The 24,401-nt window shown below is 44.3% G+C and overlaps 1 protein-coding gene across 6 annotated transcripts in view; it reads left to right on the top strand.

The window, feature by feature from the left end:
• specc1 (sperm antigen with calponin homology and coiled-coil domains 1) overlaps positions 1 to 24,401 on the top strand; it is a 127,219-nt gene that overhangs the window by 48,726 nt on the left and 54,092 nt on the right. For all 6 annotated transcript variants that reach the window (XM_018755466.2, XM_018755467.2, XM_018755469.2 and 3 more), the window contains one exon: positions 20,077 to 21,575. In XM_018755466.2, the coding sequence (XP_018610982.2) occupies positions 20,077 to 21,575 (1,499 nt within the window). The remainder of the gene's footprint in view (positions 1 to 20,076; positions 21,576 to 24,401) is intronic.

Raw genomic sequence — 24,401 nt, 5'->3', positions numbered from 1 at the left:
GGGGGTTACTCACCTTGGATTGTCTAGCTTGGGGTCCTCCTGTGATGGGCCTCTCCGGCCAGGCCGCTAAGTAATACCCGGCTTTTCCACAGTAAAGGCAAAGACCCTCTCAGAAGTGCCGCTGCCTTTCTATGGGAGTCAGATGTCCTCGTCCGACCCGTGAGGGTGCTGGGACCTCTCTGGTGGCCAGCGGAGGCGGTAGTGAACGCTCGCGGAACAGATTGTCCAGGGCGATCGCCTGCTGTATGTATTGATCTAACCACTGGTCTTTGGCTTGTGAGATGGCCAAAGGATCCACCGGTGGAGCGTGGGACACCTCTGGTGATGATCGGGGGTATGGCAGGGAGGTTCACGTCTTTTCGGGCTTTGGTTTTGCTTCCGGGTGTAACGTACACTGGAGCGCGTTCAGGGCATTTCGCAGACGTTCAAACGCTGCTAGGTCCATGTGTTTGGCGGAATCTTCTGTCATGGGGAACCGAGGAAGCCAGGACGGCTGGATCCAAGTGCAGGATCATTTGTCTGGACTCAAGGGATCAGGTGAGTTCTCGTTGGGACAGGCGAAGGGTCGGTCGATCGGCGGTCGAGTTAGAGCAAGGATCCATGGACGTGGTCAGGGGACGAAGCGAAGGGTCGATAACCAGAGAACGGAGACAGGAAACAAGGGTTGTGGGAGAGCAGGGCATCATGAAGGAAGGTGTTTGTCTCAAATGAGATTCCGCGAGTGTGTGGGAGCTGTGGAGGATCTTTTAAAGGAGAGTGGTTAGTCAGGTGCTAGACTGATGTCGGGTGCTTGAGTGGTGTCAGATGCAGGCATGGACGTGACAGTACTACACTTTTGTCTTGTCAGACATATAAAGAGGACTATTGTGTTGTTCTTTGTACTGCATATACTATATATCCTAAAAATCTAAAAATGTAAGACATTTTGGTATCTGCAACTGAACACTTTCCTTTGATTCAGTTGTTTTATGGAGCAACATTTGGCTACCTAGAAAATATATATTTAAAATTTGTGATAATACAGTGGTTTTCTGTAGAGACATAAGAAAAACCCTAGAAAATGTCTCTCTGTTGTAGGTGTTTATCTTGAGGGCCTTTGTAGTAGTTTTAATGGTGCTTTAATTTTAATTAATCACAATTTGTAATTTTGGCCAGTAAGTGAGATTGTAGGGAGGCTCATATACTCAAGGACAAGTGAAGAATTGGTAGTCTGTCTCTTTTAATTAGACAGAGGCACCTAGAACATTACGTTCAGATACTAACAAGGAAATTCTCTTAAATTTGTGTTGAATAATGTTATTTTACTCCACAAATGTGGCTGGAAACAGAGATTTCCCTGAGATCTATTTTGTCATGCGGGACTTAATACACAGTTTGATTTGAAGAGCTGTCATCTCTTTCCCCTCACTTTGATGTAGTCACGGGTGTCAACTTTTGCCCCTTTGCTTAAAACAAATCGTCTGAATTCCTTGCTAATGCCCTATTTCCTCATATGTCTGTATCAGTTATTTCTTCAAAGGGTGGTAGTATCTTTGTTATAGCTGAATGGAAGACTAGTGACAATATTGAGACAGGTTTAGTAGTTTACTAGTGGCTTACAGTCAGTTTACTGTTCTGGATGGTGTTTTTATTTCAGCTTTTCCCAGCAAAACTGAACATTATTTGCAAAACAGGCCTGCACAATTCAATCAAGTAATGTCATCCAATGCAATACAGACCAGTTGAGGAATCGCAAGTCAGCCATTCGATTTCATCAGTAACTGTTACGTATTCCTCCCAGTGATTTATGGCTTCCATTTCCCAGAGTTTGTCTATTCCAGTGGATTATGTGGTCTGTGCTGTTGATATGTATTGAGATGTTGATCAAGAAAATCATCTCAAAGCCATGGTTTCCTCATGAATCACAGTAGCTTTACAGTATTTTTCAGCGGTTTTGGTGTTTACCCACAATGCAAACTTAATGTTTCTCCCAGTACAGAACTGTTCCTTGATTGGAAGCAGTTTTTGCACTGGCTGTGTTGCACATTCTTGTTGCTTATCATTACAAACTGAATACAAAAATCTATTTCCTCACATTGAAGAAGATGGGAGTGCACAAAGTAAAGCTGATAATGAAGTCCCTATTCTCACTGTTTATTGTGTCTCCAAATGTGTTGCAGATGCATTGGATCCCATCATGGGACTCAGTAGGTATTGGCAGGAATTTGTGAGATTTGTGAACACATGGGACAAGGAACATCTTTGGTACTTTAGAATTTTAGAAATCAGACAGTGGAATCAACCCCAAGTCTCTATTTTCGTTGAAAAGCTCCCCCTCTTCATTCCTTAAGTTTCTTCAACATCAGAAATATTGCACCTGTGTGTCTACAAAAGCTACTATTTAATCCTAATGTAGTTCATGTAGTCTGTTAAAACAACATCATACATATTTGTGCTGTCCCTAGGTTGTACAAATCAGTTACACTGGGTCACGTACTTGCAAACTTAATTGGGACTGATAGTTGATTCATTACTCAAAAAACTGACTTTGTAACCTTTGTGACCTTGTGTCTGCATGAGTATATCTTTGTTGTGAAATGCACTTTTACTTACCTTGTATCACTTTCATGAGGACAAGGAGTGCTACATAAAAAGCAAAGTAGTAATCTATTAATCATTAAATTAAAATGAAAAACTTAATTGGAAAAATTATACATAAGTAAATGAAAACGATACAAAAAAACTATATTGAAAACAATAGTAAATCTGTATGAAAAGAGTTACATTTATAAGCAAATTAAAATTTGTTTTGCATGTTATTATTGTGGCAAGTTTCGACTTCGGCTGAAATGGGGTGAAGGAGAACACATAGAAGCTGTCCATTGTCATTTATCAGAACACTGGCATACACTAGTAGATATTAGCGAGAATAGAATGAAAAATTGCTCTCAGTCCGTGAAACACCCTTTCCTTGAGGATCTACAGCTCTAGCCAGCATTTCACACACTCAAACAGGTGCTTACCCTATTTTAGCCCCCAATAGTCCCCTCTATGGTTGTGCAGCTATGTACCTTTCCCAGCAACCCTTGTCACAATCAACAGTTTGCTATCTGTTCCCACTTGAAGGGAGCACCCTTTGGTAGAGTGGGTCGTTATAGTATTAACACATTGCGTTTTTTTTTCTTTTTCCAAATCCTTTTTCCATTTGCTTTTGCGTTTGCATGATAATTATGAGACTTCATGGAAATCTGTGCACTAGGTGACAACGGGGACACATTAGGTCGTGCTGGTGTCTTACAGGGTATGGGCTGGGTATTCAGAAATAGGATTTAATTTGGCTCAGTCTAATATGGAGTTTGCATATTCTCCTGGCATTTTGTTAGTTTTCAGCCACATTCTATAGATGTGCATTTCAGATGAGTGCAAAGAAGGGTTAATAGGCAAAAGAAAATATTTACAGTAGGTCTAGAAAGTATCTAGTATGTAGTGGAAAATATCTTTTTATTTTTTGGTTTATTGTTTTATTGCAAAGAGGGGGTGCGGTGGCGCAGTGGGTTGGACCACAGTCCTCCTCTCTGGTGGGTCTGGGGTTCGAGTCCCGCTTGGGGTGCCTTGCGACGGCCTGGCGTCCCGTCCTGGGTGTGTCCCCTCCCCCTCCGGCCTTACGCCCTGTGTTGCCGGGTTGGCTCCGGTTCCCCGTGACCCCATATGGGACAAGTGGTTCAGAAAATGTGTGTGTGTGTGTGTGTGTGTGTGTGTGTGTGTGTGTGTGTGTGTGTGTGTGTGTGTGTGTTTTATTGCATTTCTTGTCCTTTGTTGTTTTTTTTAATTTACTTCATTATTTCCAGTCATATTTTTCTTAATTTTCTAATATGTCTTTTTCTTTTTCGTTTTAAGGATTAATGACCTATTCGTTTGCTTGTTAGGTTTATAGCTTGCTTTTTGTACTCGCCATCCACAATACACTTTGGAGAAAAATGTCTGCTAAATGAATAAACCTGAATACAAATGTAAGCAACATGACAGCTCCACATGTTGGGAGGCACTAGTGATTCCCCCCCCACCAGAAAGGAACAGAACAGCAGATTGTCTTTCACTCTTCCTCTCTCATTGAGCAGCTCACAGAGACCAGGCTAGCGATCAGCCTCGTAGTTACATTTACATTTATTCATTTAAGAGACGCTTTTCTCCAAAGTAACGTGCATTACCTTAGGAGAAAGAGACGTAGCTGCAGATGTGTGCTTTTTAAATACAGTTAGTTTGTTTCCTTCACCATATGCACCGATGTTCATGACACAAGTAGCTGCATAAAACTTTACCAGAATATCGCAGATTTCTAATCACCTTCCTAGTAGTTCTTTGTATTTTTTTTTAGAGACATATAAACATTAACCTTACATTGCAGGAATGGCTCTATAAAGGATTGGTCCGAGCATGATCATGAACATTTATACCTTATGGGCACGAACATTTATACCTTACATGAACTTAAGAGATCATGGGTGAAGTGAGTCCAGAAGGGATGAGTTTTAAGATCCTTTTCAAATGTGGACAAAGATTCAGCAGTTCTGAGTGAGAGGGGAATGTCATTCCACCACAATGGAGCCAGAACCGAGAACCTCCATGCTTTACCTTTCGTGTGTGGCACCACCATGCGGGCAGATGTGGAAGAGCGTAGAAGTCTGGTTAGTGTGTAGCGAATGATCGTCTTGTAGATAGCTGGGAGCAGTTCTATTGATGCATTTGTAGGCCATAACCAGGGTCTTAAATTTGATCCGGGTAACTATGGGAAGCCAGTGTGGAGAAAAGAGTATAGGAGATACATGCAAACGCTTTGGCAAGTCAAACACAACTTGGGCAGCAGCGTTCTGTATCAGCTGTAGAGGTTTGATGGCAGTAGCAGGAAGACTAGACAAGAGAGAGTTGCAGTAGTCCAGATGGGATGTCACCATGGCTTGGACAAGTAGTTGCACAGGTTGTGAGGTAAGGGCTTATCCTGTGGATATTATGCAGGAGGTATCTTCAGGTCCGGTTGTGGCTTCAATGTGCTGAGAGAAAGACAGACTTGAGTCAGTCATCATTCCCAGACTGTTAGCTGAGGAGGGAGGCAAAATGAGTGAGTTGTCCAGTTTGATTGAGAGATCATGACAGAAAGACAGGCCAGCTGGGAAGTGTAGGATCTCTGTTTTGGAGAGGTTGAGTTACAACTGGTGGTGATCAGACATCCATGAAGAGATGTCCGACAGGCAGGCAGCGATGCACGCGGAAATTTCTGATGCTCCAGGTGGAAAGGAGAGGAAGAGCTGGGTATCATAATTGTAGCAGTGGTATTTGAATCCTTAGGAGGCAATGACCAGGCCAAGGGAGGAAGTGTAGATCGAGAAGAGCAGAGGACCTGGTACCGAACCCTGCGGGACACCAGTTGAGAGAGGCAGAGGAGAAGAACGGGAGCCACGCTAGACCACTTGATAGGATCTGTCAGATAGGTTGGACTCAGACCATCTTAGTGACCAGACGCTACCAGGAGCGCTGTCTCTGTGGAGTGACTTACTTAATCCGTAAATATCCTGATAATCCATCGAGGAGATAGTTCCTGGTGAGGAATTCAGAAAGTTGATCACAGGCCGCTCATTCTAGAGTATTAGACAGAAAGGAGAGGAAGGAGACTAAGTTATAGTTTTGGACCAAGTTAGGATCCAGAGAGGGTTTCTTTACCATGAGAGCAGTTTTGAAGGCAGATGGGAAGCAGACAGAGGAAAGCAGGAAGTTGATGATCTTAGCAATGAAGGTGGAGAGTTGCAGGCAGATGGTCTGTATGAGTGAAGGTGGGATTGGCTCTAACGACCAGGTGGTGGGTCTTTGTGATATCTGGAGGTTGAAGCCTTCAGATTCTGAGATGGCTTGAATTCGGAGAGTATGTCTTCGCAGGCAAGTCCAGTGCGATCAGGGCAGGGTGATGCTGAGAACTTGTACATGATTGCTTTGACTTTCTCTTTGAAAAACAAAGAAAAGTCATCAGCAGTGAGTGAAGGAGAAGGGGGCGGTGGAGGACTCAGTAGGGATAAAAAGGTGGTGAAGAGTCTGTGTGGTTTTTTTTTTAGTTGCAGACTGTATTTTGTTGTGGAAGAAGGTTGTTTTAGCTGAGGAGACAGCAGAGTGAAAAGTAGCTAAGAGTTGTTTGTAAACATCTAGGTCCGTGTGAGTCTTGGATGTACACCATAGTCACTCTGCAGCCTGGAGTTTGGTCCTGTTAGTATGTAACGTATCAATTAGCCATGGGGTGGTACTGGGCCGTGCTGGTGTAGAAGATAGTGGACAAAGAGAGTCAAGAGAGGAAGATAGGGCAGAGAGGAAAATGTTAGTAGCATTGTTTGTTGGTAGATCTGAGAATTGTGCACCAGAAGGGAGAGCAGACAGCATAGCAGAGGGAAGGCAGGAACGTGAGAGAGATTTTAAGTTACAGCGGAAGGTAACAGTGAGTGCAGAAGAAGGAGCGGGATTAGTGATGAGGCATGGTTGGAAGGAGATGGAACGGGGTAGTTGTTGAGCATGTACATTCTAAGTGGTTGCAGATTTTTTTCCTATTTGTAAATAGGACAGCACAATAAAGAAACCTGATCAAAGCTCAAGCAGGGTGTTGACAAAATTAAGGCCATGCTTACTAGTTGCCATCGCTATCAGTCAGGCATCCGCTGAAGCTTTGCCACACAAATTTGAATTGGTATTGTTGGTATTTTTAAAAAAAAAAAAAAAAAAAACTACTAAATGTCTATCAGAAAGTTTGGAACCACAAAAATTTTGTTCTTTAAAAGTTTATATATTGGAGACCCATTGTACTTTGACAGCTAAGCAAGAAACGTTTAAACCTTCTAGCAATATTTTACTGTTTTTTTTTTTTTTTTTTTTTTTTTAAATTTTACTGTTACTTGTCACTTCCTGGATCGGGGCCTTGGCGTGGCAGAAGAGCTTGTGTGATCTAGGGATCTCCAGAGCTATGTCGTCAGGAGCAGTATTCTCCTGGTAGGGTCTCTCAAGGGAAACAGATCTGGAGTGAAGATCCAGACTAACACGATCAGAAAAACCCCTATGGAAAATGGGAACAGAAGAACATTTACCCTGCCCGGAATAGGGTCACCGGGACCTACCCCTGAAGCCAGGCCTGGGGGTAGTGTTTCTAGGTGAGTGCCTGGTGGCCGGGCAGCCCACGTAACCCGGCTGGGCTCAGCCCGAAAAGGCATCGTGGAGTGGCTATGTGGGCCCCCCACCTGCAAGGTCCAACATGGGAGTCGGGTGCAATGTGTACCAGGCGGTGGGGGGGAGCAGGGTAGCGCATGGCGTCGCGGCCCCTCATGACAGAAACTGGCTCTTGGTACATGGAATGTTACCTTACTGGGGGGAAGGAGCCGGAACTAGTGTGGGAGGTTGAGAAATATCAACTAGATATAGTTGGGCTCACCTTCACGCATATACTTCAATCACATACTGGTAAACTAATCTGTAACATGCATAGTTAACACAGTGTATATTCAGGGAGCTAGTGTCATGAAGAGTTGATGACTACCATGAATATCAGTAAAGGATGAGTTTAAGTATGAAGGCATTTAATTTTTTTCTATGACCACATGAATATTTAATGAAATCGAATCTGTTTCCATTAATTCGTGATGGAAAGACCCATCTGATTTCTTGTCCAGTTGTGACCGGTTTCTTTGTTTGGCATTTATGTTTGCTATGTCCTATCATAGGACAGTGGGTGGTTGTCCTTCCCTGACTCAGGCAGTTCTGAACCCTTGACCCCTGGCAGAGTGACGCGTATGGAAATTCCTAGTCTTTTTGTGAGTGCATAAGGCTAGTGGAATGTCCAGTAGTCCTGTCTGTCTGCAAATAAGATCCCTTGTCCCATCCTGGTCAGTCAGTGGACAACAGGAAACTATGTGCAGTAGGGTTCGCCAGCCAGCAGAAAGACTAGTATTGTCTGTTTGTCCATCACCCCCTCACCCCCAGTCCCCACCATCCACCTGACTGGAAATCATTGTACAGTACTTCCTGGCACTGAAACCTGGTGCTTGGTGAAGAAAAGTTCCTTGCAGTGTAAAGGTCATCTCAGATTGAAAGATTTCAAGATTCTCTTCTCACCTAGTTCTGTTCTGTCTTTTGAGCTATGACAAAAAATATCTGCTTGTCCACAATTAATTACTTAGCATACTACTAATTTCTTCATTTACAGTATGAAAAGTGTTGGTTGATGATCAGTCCAAATTTCATTGTTTGTTTGTGTCATAAAAATAAATTAAATATCTGGGAAGCAAGTTATTTGGTTGTTAGTGCTTGTAATACAAATCTGACATGAAAATCTGGGTTTAAATGTCCCTCTTGCTGTAGTGCAGTCAGTCAAGGTACAATAAGAATTCATTGCTGTATACAAGCGGTTCTGAAAATGTGTGTGTGCTGTATAAGTTGGTAAAACAGTGTAAAGTTGATCAAAATTGTTAGACACCTTAGAAAAAGGTGTCAGCTGAATAATGGTTAATAATAACATTCAGTAAAAGAAGAAAAATCTAAGTCCTTTATAGATTTGTTACGTTTTGGAAAACACTTGTGTAGTAAAAGTAGTTTGTAAGATGCCAAGGTCATTATTGCCATGAGGTTCCCTGTTTTCCAGTGTAACTGGACTCAATCTAAACTGAAAAGACATTCATGGTAGTCTTCTCATTTGTGTCCTAAGGTATTTTTCCTATTGAAAGCAATGCCTCATTTTAATGTTTATGACCTAGTTATGTCATTTATCTTTGACTTTTAATGTGACAAATTAATATATTTGGCTTTCCAGCCTGAACCCAGTGTGGATTTACTCATGCCATCAGTATGTGCCTCAATATGTGCCCTGAAGTTGTTTCCTTAGTGTAAAAGGACTACTTTGGAAAGCAGTTCAACGCCTCAGTTTTCACACTTGATTTCCTGGTTCCATTCCAGTCTCTTTATAGAAAGTAGTGAATAAAGGTATTTCCTGGAACAGATCCATCCTCTGTGAAAGCTGCTCGTGAATGCAGAACATCTTGATATTAGAACCCACATGCGGCCATTATCTTCTTAAGAGAGTAGAAAGATTTATTGTTGTCATTCAGGCAAAAGGCTAGGATGGGGAAGTAATACTGGAACAATAGAAAGTCAGTCGCTTTTTGTCATATTTATAAACAGTTCATTTTCTTTATGTTTTTAATAGTTTTTTTCATTTTAATGGTGTTTCATGTATGACTGTTTCTTAAATAATATCTTACGCTGAACTGTGATCAAGAATATTATACACTAAAAAAACTAAAGTGAACGTTTTATATCAGTCTATCTTTGAAACACTAAATTAAATAAAATATACATGAGTGCATTTTTAGGGCCAGCTTACACTTTTTTTGATAGTTTTAAGAGATATTGTTTTTTTAACATCTGTTGTAAAATGTATGATTTTTGATAGGCTGACATGGGCTGCCTATAGTGCAGTTGCCACAGTCACTTCACAGTGAAAATCATTTACTTTGATTTGATCAGGATATTGTCATGCCCCTGGGATCAAGCCGAGAAATGGCACCTGAAGCATGTTAACCCCGTCCGGTATAAAGAGAGCTCCTTAACTGCACAGGGGTGCAGATTCTTGCAAACCCCTCCTTTTGTGGATTTTACAGTATCAGCAGTTACTCCTTGCCTTAGTCCCTGCTTCGTGTTCTGATCTCCTGGCTTCTGACCATTGTGTGTTTGCCTGACTGTTGAGACTTGCTTCGCCCGTTTACCGACGTCTGCGCCTAGAACGACCCTCGCCTGTCCCTGACCACTGTTTACGTCTGTCCCAGCGAACCCTTCCTGAAATAAAGCTGACCCGCACTTGGGTCCATTATCTGACCTCCTGTCTCCAGCCCATCTGTCTGACAGATATAAACTAGATGAAAACATTGAAAAATGCAAGCTCAGGCCACATATAACACATCTTAAAATAAGTTTTGCCCACCCCTCCTGGGCATTCTAGATTAAATAACAATTCTAAGCCAGTTTACAAGAAATACTGATATTTTTGGTATGCATGGCTGTATGGTAGCTTGAATTCCCAGCTCAGCATAAGGTAGAGAGGTATTAGAGGCAGTATAGAGGTAATCTGGCATCAAACAGAACGGTTGTCCAAGAGAATGGCATGAAGCAATGATATCGGTGACCTCTGACACAGAGTGTAAACATTCCCACTCCGTTTCACTCCAACTCTCTTTCTCATAGGTTTAAGGTATGTTCATCCAGCTGATGACCAGATCCTTAGCAAAAACCCCAAAATGGTTAAGGAGCCTTGTATTTTCAGTTGCATAGTGATTCACTGTGTGCACAAGGACAGTTATGCAACTGCAAAAGAAAAATAAGATTGATGTAAAGCTGAATTGTTTGGTACATTGGTTTAATTCTGCTGTGCACCAAGAGGCAACGTCAAAGCAGGACAGCAACTAAGAGAGTCTCAGCTCCCTGCTCCAAGAATTAGTCACACTTATAGCAAAGGATCATTTTAATTAAGTTAATGCTTCTCAGCCCAGGGACTGAATTGCACATTGCTTTTTACTATTTGAGATAAAAGGCACCTGCCTCTTCCTCTTGCTCTCTTTGTAGTGTTCATAAGAATAGTTTCTTTTTCGCTGAACAGGTGGGAGAAACCATTTGAAGAGCTCAATTGCCATTTCATCTGATTTGAAGAAAATAACATTGGTAAATTTCTCCTCTTTGGGTCCACATTTTGTACTCAAATCCTACAATAGAGCTGGATAAGCAGCTATTATTGTGTTGTTGTTATTGGTGGTTTTAAGAATATGATGAGACAAATCACTGTAATAACCTGAGGAAGTGAAAGGTAATCTGACCCTCTTACAGGTAACCCTTCCCTGGTATCACTGTCCCCTTCTATTCTCCCTCAGATGACTTAATTGAAAGTTTTGTGTATGCTTGTCTAAGCCTCCATTTTAACATACTTGAATTCTTTGTGCAATTATTTTCTTGTACTGATGTGTTGTCCAAAATATGAAACTATTATAATAACATTTTGGCCCCACAGTACATAAAGCAACACGACCCTTTTTTGAAGAAATTTACTAATTATAAAATATTGTGGAATAGTTCAGAGTCTAGCTGCTTTATCAAGCTCCAAAATGCATGTCACAAACATCCAATAAGGATGGGGGCAAAGAGGGAAAAGCAGTTTCCTATTTTAGGAATTTTGACTTTCAGCATTTTTAGCTAGCAACAGCTTTTTTTTGTGGAAACAAACACATTTTCATTGAGCACTGTGCTATGTCATATTCATTGCAAGTTGCACTAAAAGAATAAATGTCGCCTTTGCCTGCTCTCTGGTGGGTCTGGGGTTCGAGTCCCCGCCTGCCATGCCTTGTGACGGACTGGCGTCCCGTCCTGCGTGTCCCCTTCCCTGCCAGCCTTGAATTGCCTATGTGATAAGGCTACCATGCAATGCGGATTTTTTGGAATTTAAATATTAAAGTAAGACCTGTTTTCTTTTTGATGCTAAGATGTCCCGATAAGACTTGCTAAAGGTCATTCACTTTGTAGGCTGTATCATAAATTAAATTGTGCAGGGCCTGCTCACCACAACTTTGATGCACTGCACTAGAAAGTCAAGTCACCTTCAAATTGATGTTTTTTATCCTAACGTGTGTAACATTCAGGCTCTGGAAATACAATCTGTATGGCAGCAAAATGTGCATACCAGAAACCCTGGTCTCCCCTTAGTGATATAAAATTGTCTACCCACAGACCTTAAGCTGAGAAACTATTCTGCGCAAGAAAATGTGAAGAGGCTTGCCAACTCAAACCAGCCTGTGTTCAGGTTATAAAGAGATAGCTGCCACAAAGAGGCCTTCAATGGGAGGCAGTTAAAGGGCCCCGTGGGATGGATTTCCATATGAAATGAGGCGGCTGTTTGACCGACAGCGATCTCAGTGGGTGGGTGGGCTGGGGAGAGCTGCTATCTCCCTTTCCAAGCAATGCTGACTAGTCACTGCAGACCATATGTGCCCCCCAGCACAGTGGTGTTTTTGTGCATGCCCCCCCCATACCCTCTACACATCTTTGTACCCAGAGTATTCCCTGCACCAAGTCATTGTAATTGCAGCATAACACCCTGTGTTTGTGGTGTTTGCTGATGATTTAAAAACAAACAATAAACCTTTGACAGCAACCCCTCTGCCGCTCCCGTGTGGCTTTGCAAATTTCTCTGAACACAGAATGTCCTGGAAAGCAAACATTATTTCACCCACGTTAGTACCATTGAAATGCCAGAGCTGAAGTCACCACCAGGGTTTCACTGCAAAAAAGCTAGCATCAAAACATGACATCAGACATGAGCTGAGTGTCTGTAATTGCTACCAACAATGTTTCTGTGTAATAACCTTTGGATATGTTCATTTTTTTCACAGTTGATTAGTATGGTCTGCTGTACTGTATGACTGACGTCAGTTTTAGAGTTCATAAGTCTTTCATATTTTTCACCAGCCCAATTCCTCAAACTTGGTTACTTCATCCTGAAATGTGTCGGTGGACTCATTCGATCTATAGCTAGACAAAACAGAGCCACCCCAGTCACTGGATATTTTCAGGCTTCTGAGTACATTATCATCTTAAATCTGAAAGAGTTTCTGAAAGCAGGTTTAGGGATGACAGTGACTGGGTAGCTGACTGTTTCTGTATCTGTGTCACTTGTTACATCTGAGGCCCAATTGTAAGTTGCAAAAAACAAGGGAACACTTGCTCATTTTTTTTTTCATTTAGCTTTATTCTATAAATTACATTATTTGAGTAAGCTAGCACCTTTCTTTTCCTTGTTTCTGTTTATTTCCACCATTACTTTCTTGCTTTTTATTTGAAACTGGTACGTAAATAAAGCAATCAGGATAAGTCGTTTTTATACAATCAGATCCAAGAATGAAAGCAATTACAAGTGTTCTGCCCGCAGATTTGTTTAGTTCATGTGATTAATTGCTTTGTTGAGCGGAACCTTTATTTCCGTAAGTTATACGCAATTTGTGCACATGCGCTATTTCCATGATGCGCTACTGTCGCGATAGGCATAGTGGAAGCGTCTTGAGTTCTGTGTGCTTTCCTACGCCCGTGGAAGCAATAACTGTAAGTTGTGAAGTTCTTGCAGACATTGGCTAAAATGTTTACGTGCTTTTAAGTTTGACCTTTGTAATGTAAACTCTGTTTATTCAGCCGTAACTCCACGTTATTGTCTTGTAAAATGCGTGTGTGAGTTCGCGCTGTGTCATGCTAAGTGTGCTATCGGCAAACGATTTAACTAGTTATTATGACGATTGTTGTAATTAGACTAAGTTTCCTTTACTGTTTCTGTTTATTATAGTTTCACTCGCATTTTCACATTTGGAGACAATAAAGGAGCAAGACGCTCATAATCCTGGCTCGTGAGAATCGAGTTTGGCTTGCTGTTAAACTGCGTTAACGTACTGGGTGTGCACAACACGCAGGGAGAACAGTACAGTGAAAAGTTACACCAGCGGTGGGTGCCGGAAAAAAATACAAGAACGCAAGCATGCAGCGTCCATCTTCACCTAACTCTTCAGTCCATGCAGCATCAAGAGCGAGCTCTAAGCGCTCATCTTCTTCCGAGTCATCTATCATGGAGGCTGCTGCCAAGGCTAGAGCCTCAGCTGAAGCAGCTCTTACCAAGGTGGCTTATGCTAAAAGACAGCTAGAAATAAAAAAGCAGAGAGCTAGGCTAGATCTAGAATTAGAAGCATTGGAGATTGAAAAGGAAGCGGAAGCTGCGCGAGTAAACGCTGAAATCTTAGAAGCAGCCGCAGCTATGGGAAATGATGACATGCAAAGTGTGAGGAGCGCTGTCTCGCCACAAGTGATTCAGCAGCGCACGGAAGAATATGTGCGGTGCCGGTCACAGGTCAGTACTCAGACTCCTGCTTTATCGCATCACGATGAAATCCGGCACGCTGCGAACAATGATACTCAGCAAACAACACCTGTAGCTGCAGAGGAGAAGCCTCCGCTCAATCTCTTCAGACCCTCAGCAGATCAGCACGCATGTGCAACTGAACGCATACTTACTTCACGACCATCGGATTACCCACGCAGAGAACATGGTCAGCATCCTTCTCATGCTAACACTTCAACCATGTTAGACTTTGCCAAGTTCCTAGCACGCAGAGAATTAGTGACCACTGGTCTCTCCAAATTCGATGACACGCCAGAGAACTTCAGAGCATGGCAGTCCTCATTCCTCAACGCGACACAGGGCTTGGGGCTCACATATAGTGAAGAGTTGGACCTTCTCGTGAAATGGCTGGGTAAAGAGTCATCTGAGCATGTGAGAAGGATCCGTGCCGTTTATGTTACTGACCCCAGAGCTGCCCTCCATCTGTCCTGGGAAAGACTTCGGGAATGCTATGCTACACCAGAAATAGTGGAAAATGCCCTATTTAAAAGATTGGATAGCTTCCCCCGTCTGTCGGCTAAGGACAACACAAAACTGAGAGAGCTCAGCGATCTTCTCATGGAGCTGCTCGCAGCTAAAAATGATGGCTATCTTCCTGGCCTGGCCTACCTCGATACTCCTCGTGGGATAAAGCCCATAGTGGAAAAGTTGCCTCCAGCCCTGCAAGACAAATGGCTCTTCACCGGCTCACTATACAAGGAACAGCACAGAGTAACTTTTCCTCCTTTTTCATTTTTTGTTGACTTTGTCTATGACCAGGCTAAGGCCAGAAATGACCCAAGTTTCATCTTGTCTGGCAGCGGTCAGTCTTATAACAAAGGTGAGAGAACTCAATCAAAGCACAGCGGATTCAAGACTGCTATATCTGTGCAAAAGACAGACGTGTCTGCCACAGTTGATGCAGACTCCACAAGCACTACAGAGGCTGAGAGAGGAGACAATGATCTAGCCCGATACTGCCCTGTGCACAAGAAAACTCATCCTTTGGAAAAATGTAGGTTATTCAGAATGAAAACATTGCAGGAACGAAAAAGCATCCTAAAGGAACACAAACGCTGTTTAAGTGCTGCTCTCCAAGGCACCAGGCCAAGGATTGTCAAGCGACTTTGAAATGCGGCGAGTGTGAGAGCGAAAGACACTGCTCTGCAATGCACCCTCTCACCTCCCAACCTCCTGCTTCACCGACCACTCTAGAACCAGACGCAGAAGCACGAGGCAGTCCTCCACTCGAGGTGACATCACGATGCACCAAGGTCTGTGGAAAGGGCAGCCTCACGCGGTCCTGCTCAAAGGTGTGCCTGGTGCGTGTCTTCCCCCGGGGTCAACCGGAGCACTCCATCAAAATGTATGTCATCATTGACGATCAGAGTAACCGCTCACTGGCCCGCTCTGAATTTTTCCACCTGTTCCGGGTTGAGAGCAACCTGTCACCATACCTGATGAAGACATGCGCAGGCACCACGGAGATGACTGGAAGAAAGGCAGTAGGCTTTCAAATTGAAGCAGTGAATGGAGGTGTGTGCATGGACCTTCCACCACTCATTGAGTGCAATGAGATAATGACCAATAGATCTGAGATTCCAACTCCAGAGGTCGCTCTCGCGCACGCTCACCTAAGGCACATTGCTCCCCACATTCCCAAGCTAGATCCTGACGCGCAGATGATGATCCTGCTAGGGAGAGACATGATACGTGTGCACAAGGTGCGATAGCAACTCAATGGACCACATAATGCACCCTTTGCTCAGCGTCTAGACTTAGGCTGGGTAATTGTAGGTGACGTGTGTATTGACAATGCTCATAAACCAACTCTGAGTGTCTTCAGAACCCACATCCTACAGAACGGACGCCCGTCTCTCCTCACTCCTTGTCATAACAGCATCAGGGTAAAGGAAAAACCGTGCTACGGCGGGGAGCGCAGGTATGGTCTCTCTACATCCACGTCAAAACCTATGCAACCTGAAGACAAGCTCGGGCTTATGGTCTTTCAGCGTACAGACAATGACAGCAAATGTGCCATGTCCTTCGAGGATGAGATCTTTCTAAAGATTATGGAGAAAGAAGTCCATCAGGATGAAAAGAACAATTGGGTAGCTCCCTTACCGTTTAAGTCACCTCGTCCCCCACTCCCGAACAACAGAGAGCAAGCACTGTCCCGCCTTAGGTCTTTAAGACGCACTCTGAGCAAAAACGCGGAGATGAAGCAACAGTTTTCCTCCTTCATGGAAAAGCTCTTCGAGAACAAACATGCAGAGAAGGCACCGCCCATCCATGAGAAGCAAGAATGTTGGTACCTGCCCATTTTCGGGGTGTACCATCCGCAGAAGCCAGGGCAGATACGAGTCGTGTTTGACTCAAGCGCCCAACAACACGGTGTCTCCCTCAACTCAGTGCTGCTTACAGGCCCCGATCTGAACAATACTCTCCTGGGTGTGCTGTTACGGTTTAGGAAGGATCTCATCGCAGTCACTGCTGATATCCAACAGATGTTTTATGGATTCCTGGTAAAGCACGACCACAGAGACTACCTGAGATTCCTGTGGCATAAAGGCAATGACCTATCCAAAGAGATAGAAGAATATCGCATGCGAGTGCATGTCTTTGGCAATAGCCCATCCCCGGCGGTTGCTATCTACGGTCTGCGGCGAGCTGCTCAGAAAGGAGAACCAAAGTATGGAGCTGACACAAGGCACTTTGTTGAAAGACACTTCTATGTGGACGATGGGCTCATATCCCTTCCTACAGAGTCTACAGCTATAGACCTACTGAAGCGTACTTGTGCATCACTTGCAGAGTCTAACCTGAAGCTGCACAAAATCGCATCAAACAGCATCACTGTGATGAAAGCCTTCAAGCCAGAAGAACTGGCCTCAGGCATCCAAGACCTGGGTCTAGATGATGAGACTCTGCCGGCCCAAAGGAGCCTAGGCCTATGCTGGGACATCAGCACAGATATGTTCACCTTTAAAGTAGCTGTCACTGACAAGCCTTACACCCGTCGTGGGGTGCTATCAGTCGTCAACAGCATCTTTGACCCCTTGGGTCTGGCAGCACCAGTGACGATCAGAGGCAGATTGCTGTTGCGGGAGCTGTCCAGTGGAGTTCAGGATTGGGATGCTCCTCTGCCAGATGAAAAGATGAGCAAATGGGAAGTGTGGAAATCGTCACTCGAGGAGCTAAGCAGCCTCCACGTGCCTCGCTGCTATATACCCAAGTCACTCTCAAGACCTATGTACACGGAACTGTGTCTTTTTTCCGATGCCTCAAACTGGGCCATAGGGGCAGTAGCTTATCTAAGAGCTGTCACTGAAGATGGCCGTTGTGAAGTTGGATTTGTCCTGGGAAAGGCAAAACTATCACCGCAGCCGGAGCCCACAATCCCACGCCTTGAGCTTTGTGGAGCCGTCCTGGCGGTTGAGATAGCGGAGCTGATCTTAGACGAACTGGACCACAAGCCGGACGCTGTACAATTCTACTGCGACAGCAGGGTGGTCCTCGGATACATCTGTAATGACTCAAAGCGATTCTTTGTCTACGTACACAATCGCGTGAATCGCATACGCCAGTCAACGTCCCCTGAGCAGTGGCATTACGTCCCTTCAGAAGAGAACCCAGCCGACTTAGCCACCAGATCTGTGGCTGCATCACAGCTCATGAACACAATGTGGTTCAAGGGACCTGACTTCCTCTATAAGCCTCCAAAGCCAGAGAAGCACGAGCACTTTGAACTGATAGACCCTGAAATGGACGTGGACGTCAGATTGCAAGTAACGGCTCTCGCTACCCACATTGAAGCTAAGCGACTTGGCTCTGAAAGATTCCAGCATTTTTCCACATGGAACTCCTTGTTGAGAGCTGTTTCCCTCTTGATACATCAGGCACGTTCCCACAAGTCAGGCTCCACCGACACATCGCAGCACATGTGTAAAGGATGGCATCAATGTAGCAGGCCTCGCACTCCTGGAGAACTCGAAGCAGCCAGGAGGCTCATACTAGAGTCTGTTCAAAGAGACACATATCCGAACGAATATGCTGCTCTTCAAGCAAACACAGAAGTCCCTAATTCAAGTCCAATCCTGACCCTTGACCCCTACATCAGTGATGGCCTCCTGAGGGTCGGAGGGCGTCTCAGACATGCTTCCCTTGAATCAGAGGTAAAAAACCCAATCATCCTCTCAAAGAATAGCCATGTTACCAAGCTGCTTGTGAAACACCATCACATGGAAGTGAAACACCAGGGGCGTCAGTTCACAGAAGGGGCCATCAGAGCGGCTGGACTGTGGATTGTTGCTGGCAAGAGGCTGGTGAGTTCTATCCTTCATCGCTGTGTAATATGCCGAAAGCTCAGGGGGAAGGTAGAAGTGCAAAAGATGGCTGACCTCCCTCCGGAGCGGCTCAACACATCTCCACCCTTCACGTACGTGGGGCTGGACATATTTGGACCATGGTCGGTGGTCACTCGACGCACTCGTGGAGGTGCAGCGCAAAGCAAAAGGTGAGCCATTCTGTTCACATGTATGAGTACCAGGGGAGTACACATCGAAGTTATAGAGTCTATGGATGCCATCAGCTGCATCAATGCATTGCGGAGATTCTTTGCAGTTAGAGGCCCGCAAAGCAGCTTAGGTCAGACAGGGGGACTAACTTCGTCGCTGCCAACGCGGAACTGGGCATGGGGTGTCTTGATGAGAGGCAGACCAGCATCCTGAAGTATCTCCACAGCAACGGCTGCACATGGAAGTTCAATCCCCCGCACGCCTCCCACATGGGGGGAGTGTGGGAGCGTATGATTGGAGTGACACGCAGAATATTAGACTCTATGCTTTTACAAAACAAACGCACTCACCTGACACATGAGGTTCTGTGTACCCTGATGGCAGAGACCTCAGCAATAATCAACGCAAGGCCGCTGGTCCCCATCTCATCGGATCCCTCCTCACCAGTTCTGCTATCCCCTGCCATGCTCCTAACTCAAAAGCCAGGCCTACATGCTCCACCAGGAATCTTCACTGGAAAAGATCTCCTGAAAGGCCAGTGGAGGCAGGTGCAAGCGCTTGCGAATGAATTCTGGGGCCGTTGGAGAAACGAATACCTAAGCACTCTCCATTCAAGACGCAAGTGGCACAGAACGCATCGGAACCTGCAACCTGGGGACATTGTGCTGTTACACCAAAGTCAAGCGCCTAGGAATGAGTGGCCAATGGCTCTGGTCACGTCAACCTCTCCAAGCAGCGATGGAAAGGTCCGCACAGTTGAAGTACGGACGTCATCTCAGGGCACCTCGAAGACTTACCTGCGGCCCATCTCCGACATCGTCCTCCTGCTGGAAAATGACTGGGAAGAACGGGATTGAAAAGGACAGGGAGAAAACAGCTTAAATTTAGTGGCATTAGTCATGCCAGACGGGGAGTGTTCTGCCCGCAGATTTGTTTAGTTCATGTGATTAATTGCTTTGTTGAGCGGAACCTTTATTTCCGTAAGTTATACGCAATTTGTGCACATGCGCTATTTCCATGATGCGCTACTGTCGCGATAGGCATAGTGGAAGCGTCTTGAGTTCTGTGTGCTTTCCTACGCCCGTGGAAGCAATAACTGTAAGTTGTGAAGTTCTTGCAGACATTGGCTAAAATGTTTACGTGCTTTTAAGTTTGACCTTTGTAATGTAAACTCTGTTTATTCAGCCGTAACTCCACGTTATTGTCTTGTAAAATGCGTGTGTGAGTTCGCGCTGTGTCATGCTAAGTGTGCTATCGGCAAACGATTTAACTAGTTATTATGACGATTGTTGTAATTAGACTAAGTTTCCTTTACTGTTTCTGTTTATTATAGTTTCACTCGCATTTTCACATTTGGAGACAATAAAGGAGCAAGACGCTCATAATCCTGGCTCGTGAGAATCGAGTTTGGCTTGCTGTTAAACTGCGTTAACGTACTGGGTGTGCACAACACGCAGGGAGAACAGTACAACAAGGCTATTTTAACATCAACCTTAAAATGCATATATTGATTGCCAGTATGTTATGTGGTTTTTGTGTGCTAATCTGGTTAAAGTGTCATGTTAAAGGACATACTTTTAATATTGGCCATAATTTATTTTTCAGGTGTTCAATCTGCCAAGAAGTCTGGGATTCCAGCCCCCAAGGAGATTCCTCCCACAATTTCAAGAGAGAGAGTTTCATTGCGAGATCAGCTGCGGCCGGCCAGCAACAAGAAAATGATACCCAGCACTAGCACATCCAGCCTCTCAACACTTGCCAAGAATCCCCGTATCTCTATTAAAACAAAATCAGACAATGAGGTGAATGACACAGCTGTGTTGGAGTGTCAGGTCAAGGAACTTTTGGCTGAAGCAAAGGCCAAGGAGTTTGAGATTAGCAAGCTGCGGACAGAGTTGCAGCGGTGTCGGGGGCGCTGCACACTAGGAGGCAACTCCCCTGATGATGCAGAGCTAGACATGCAGTTGCTTGAAGTACAGGCCTTGGTCAAGGCACTACAAGAGAAGAATGGCAAGTTCCAGCGTGAGCTGGCAGCACTGCGGGATGAGAACCAGAACTTGAAGGAGAAACTTCTTTCTCTTGAACAGTCTCCCCTCTTTAGCAGCAATTGCACCACCTTCAGCAGCTCACCAACCTCCTTGAGCAGCTCTGAGAAGTACCAGTATACCACATCCAAAATTAATAGAAGTCCAGTGAAGGTCTCACCATCATCCAGCAGTGACATCACAAAGAGCTCCCCATCACCAGACTCTTCCGAGTTTGAGAAGATCCCCTCTAGGTCAGACTCGGTGTGTAGCGGACTGGGTAAGGGCCCTTGTGACTCCAGTTTGAATGGCAAGGACCTGTCCGTGGAGTGCCTGACTGAGAAAATCCAAAAGATGGAGGAGAGCCATCACAGCACAGCCGAGGAGCTGCAAGCCACATTGCAGGAACTCTCTGACCAACAGCAGGTGGTGCAGGAGCTGACGGCTGAGAATGAGCGGCTGGCAGAGGAAAAGGGCCTCTTGCAGACCTCACTGCAGCAACAGAGGGAACGTGTGGAATTGCTGACTCAGAAGAATGAAGGCCTACTGACGCGACTGCAGGAGCAAACTGAGAGCGAGGAGGCCCTGGCTAGGGCAGCCAGGGTTGTAGAGCTGGAGCAGAGGTACTCTGAGTTGGTAGACAACTCCCGCTTTGAGCGTGAGAAGCTGGTGGACATTCAGCAGCAGCTGACGAGCAGCCTGAGGGAGCTGGAGAAGGAGCACCAGGAGGCACAGGGATTCTTAACGAACCTAAAAGAGGAGAGGGATTCCCTTCTGAGGTGCATTGAAAAGGAGCAAGAGGCCAGCATCAAAATAGCTAGGACAGTGGAGGAGCAGAGGTCTAATATGGAGGCACTGAAGGTGGATAACGGAAGACTGAAGGCACAGCTGGACATGGAGAGGCAGAAGGTGGCTGAGCTGAAGGCGATGCAGAGTGCAAGTGACAACACAGAGATGCAGCGGTTGCTTAAGGTGGCACTGTCTGAGAAAGAACAGCTGGAACTGTCTTGCACTGAACTGCAACAGGAGCTTTTGCAGGCCAAGAGTGAGAAAGACCGTGCTGAAGGAATGCTGTCAAAGGTGGGTTACATCATGGTCATCTCTTTGTACCAGGGTTGTAATTGCCTTCTGAAGTTATTATTACGATACATTGCTGTCCCAGTGGTCTGTTTATGTTCTGTGTTTTTGAAAAAAAACAAATGTATGGCTTGACCATCTGTTATGTAGATAATCAGAATGCACCGCACTTTCATACAGTACAGTAAATCGGGATGGGAACTTTCTTTCACCAAAGGAAGTTGAGCCACAGCCTCATAGTTGTTGTGAAAACAAATGTACCGACAACCTGCTTCCCCTCACTTGGGCACCTGGTGCTTCGAGGCTCATGCTAGAGAGAGGAAGTGCCTTGTTTACCATCTGCCATTTTGCTGGGTGGAAAGAGTTTCTGTGGAATGCCGGTGCAACTCACTGTGACAGAGTGGGCAGTGTGTGGAAGAGTGAGAAGGTGGTCCAGCATGCAGCATGCATCCTAAAGGTCTGTGGTCTGGATTCTGCAGGCGCTATTCTCTGTGTTCATAAATAGAACTCTGATAACACTTACATTTATTCATTTGGCAGATGCTTTCCTCCAAAGCAATGTACAATTCAAAACAAACAAAAATGCATTCCACCAGCAGACAAAGAAAGAGAGGTGCAGATATGCAATTCACAAAGGACAGTCACTTAGTCCAATATTACCGCTTTTTCCAGCATACATTGCATGAATAACTATATATTATATTGATACTGATTAGATTTTTTAAAAAAGATAATGTAGTGAAATCTATGAGGCAAATAGGAGATCAGGAGATGGGTCCAGAAGAGATGTTTGAGGCTCTTCTTGAACATTTAGAGGGATTCAGCAGTTCTGAATGAAATAGGAAGTCATTCCACCACATTGGAGCCAGAACCAAGAAACTTTGTGCTTTTGATTTTGGACCTTTTGTGCGTAGGACCACCAAGCAGCCAGAGATGGAGGAGTATAGCAAGTTATCAGGTCCTCTAGGTTCCAGGGAGCACACCTGTTGATGGTCTTGTAGGCCGAATGGAGTTTGAAACAGGCCAAATTGAGTTTAAACTTCATACAGACAGCTATAGCAAGCCAATTGAGAGAGATGAGAGTTATTAGCATCGTAACCGTGATAAACATCATCACTGTCTCCTTTTTTCTTCTCCTATTCCACTAGTGTACTTTCTAGATTTTTTTCAGACAAATATTAGTGGCAAAACATTTGACCAAAATTCAACATCCATTACATCTATATGTGTCTGTATCCTCCAGATACTTTGTCTGATTTAGTATTCCCTGCAGAGTTTCATTAAATGTGGCAAGTCGCATAACTATCGATTGAAGTTTTGAACATGTTTTTCTGCTGTGTCCATCTGGCCTTCACAGAACTGAATACTTCAGTCAAGGTGTCTGATGTAGTAATGAAAATCAGAAACTGTGTATGGTACGCAGGTGTTATTCAGTAGTGATGGATGGGCATGGTGGGCCTTGGAATTATTGGTGAGGAGATTCACACGTGCTGAAAGATGATGCTGTGATAAGTAAACTCCTCTGTTCAAAGCCCAGTAGCCATCAGGCAGCTGCACTTAGTCTTCAGGGTGAGTCAGCATGAGTTAGCAAGCCAGGTGCAGCCTTGTGGCCTTGGTTAGTCTTGAGCTGTAACCAGTAAACAAATAATGTGAAAGCTTCGTGTTTTTACATTGTACAGTACAACACATAGTCATTCCTCCATCAGTGCTGGCTGTGTTTGTTAAACTAGCATTGATATTCACTGGAATTCAGGCCTTTTATCCTTCTTTTTTTTTTTTTTTTTGTTTTCAACAACAATGGGTCATAGCAACATAAAACCCAAAACAACATGTTATGAGTACATAATTATACATGAAGCAAGAACAAAAATTGCACTACCCAAAGAAGATTTCAGCATTCATTTAAATTATAATGCAAATTCATTTTTTTCCAGAAAAATAAAATTTTCTCCATGGTTTATGCATATATTGATTTTACAGAAGAACATTCACCACAACGAAACATGATTGCTAATTTATTAATTAATAAAGCTAAAGGAAATGACACGAGTCCCAGTAAGTTTGATGTGTTATTGAGTTAACTCATTTTCCAGTCTGAGTGCATTTAAGTATGTTGATATCCTTTCCCTTTGATCACTTTTACCACAAAACAGTGAAACAGAAATGTAACCCTTGTAATAGTCTCTCCTAATATCAAAACCAAGAGAGAGTGAGAGAGATATAAAACGAGAGTGAGGGAGAGACCAAATTCCAATACAAAGTTGTAAACAAGGAGCAAAAACTGTGTCAGCACTCCCAACCCTCCATCAGAGAATCTGCCAATCATCACCTCATTTACAGGTGCTGGAGAGAGAACGCACCTCCTTAACTCCTGACCCTGAACATCCTTGATTACACCATCACCCAGAGCCCACCACAGGTAAAATGTAAAGATTAAACCCTGCAAACGAGTAAAAAGTACAAGATAAAAAAACTGAAAATAAACAGAAACCAGAATAAGAACAGAACGCGAGGAAACTAAGTTCTATCAAATGCTTGTGTGAACTGGTATCAGTGACGGACAGTGGGTTGTCAAGTTAGAAAATTTTCCCTTCATGTAAACACCTGAGTCGGACCGAGAAAGAGAAACCAAAGTAAATCTGCTCTTTCAAAGCTCTGGCAGCCTCAGATAATTCATGTCTTCTCCTGGCAGGTTGAGACTGAATCACAGAGTGGAATCTTTAAACATGATGTTGTGTTTCTTTGCTGCAGGTTTTTTGATGTCTTTGTAAAAGTAAAATTGGAGCAGAATGCTCCCTGGACAGGTATCAGGTCAGAAGTGTAGCCAGG

This window comes from Scleropages formosus, chromosome 4 (genome assembly GCF_900964775.1).
Source record: "Scleropages formosus chromosome 4, fSclFor1.1, whole genome shotgun sequence".
Taxonomy (NCBI): domain Eukaryota; kingdom Metazoa; phylum Chordata; class Actinopteri; order Osteoglossiformes; family Osteoglossidae; genus Scleropages; species Scleropages formosus.
The sequence above is the reverse complement of the archived record's forward strand: the minus strand, read 5'-3'. Positions and strand labels throughout refer to the sequence as shown.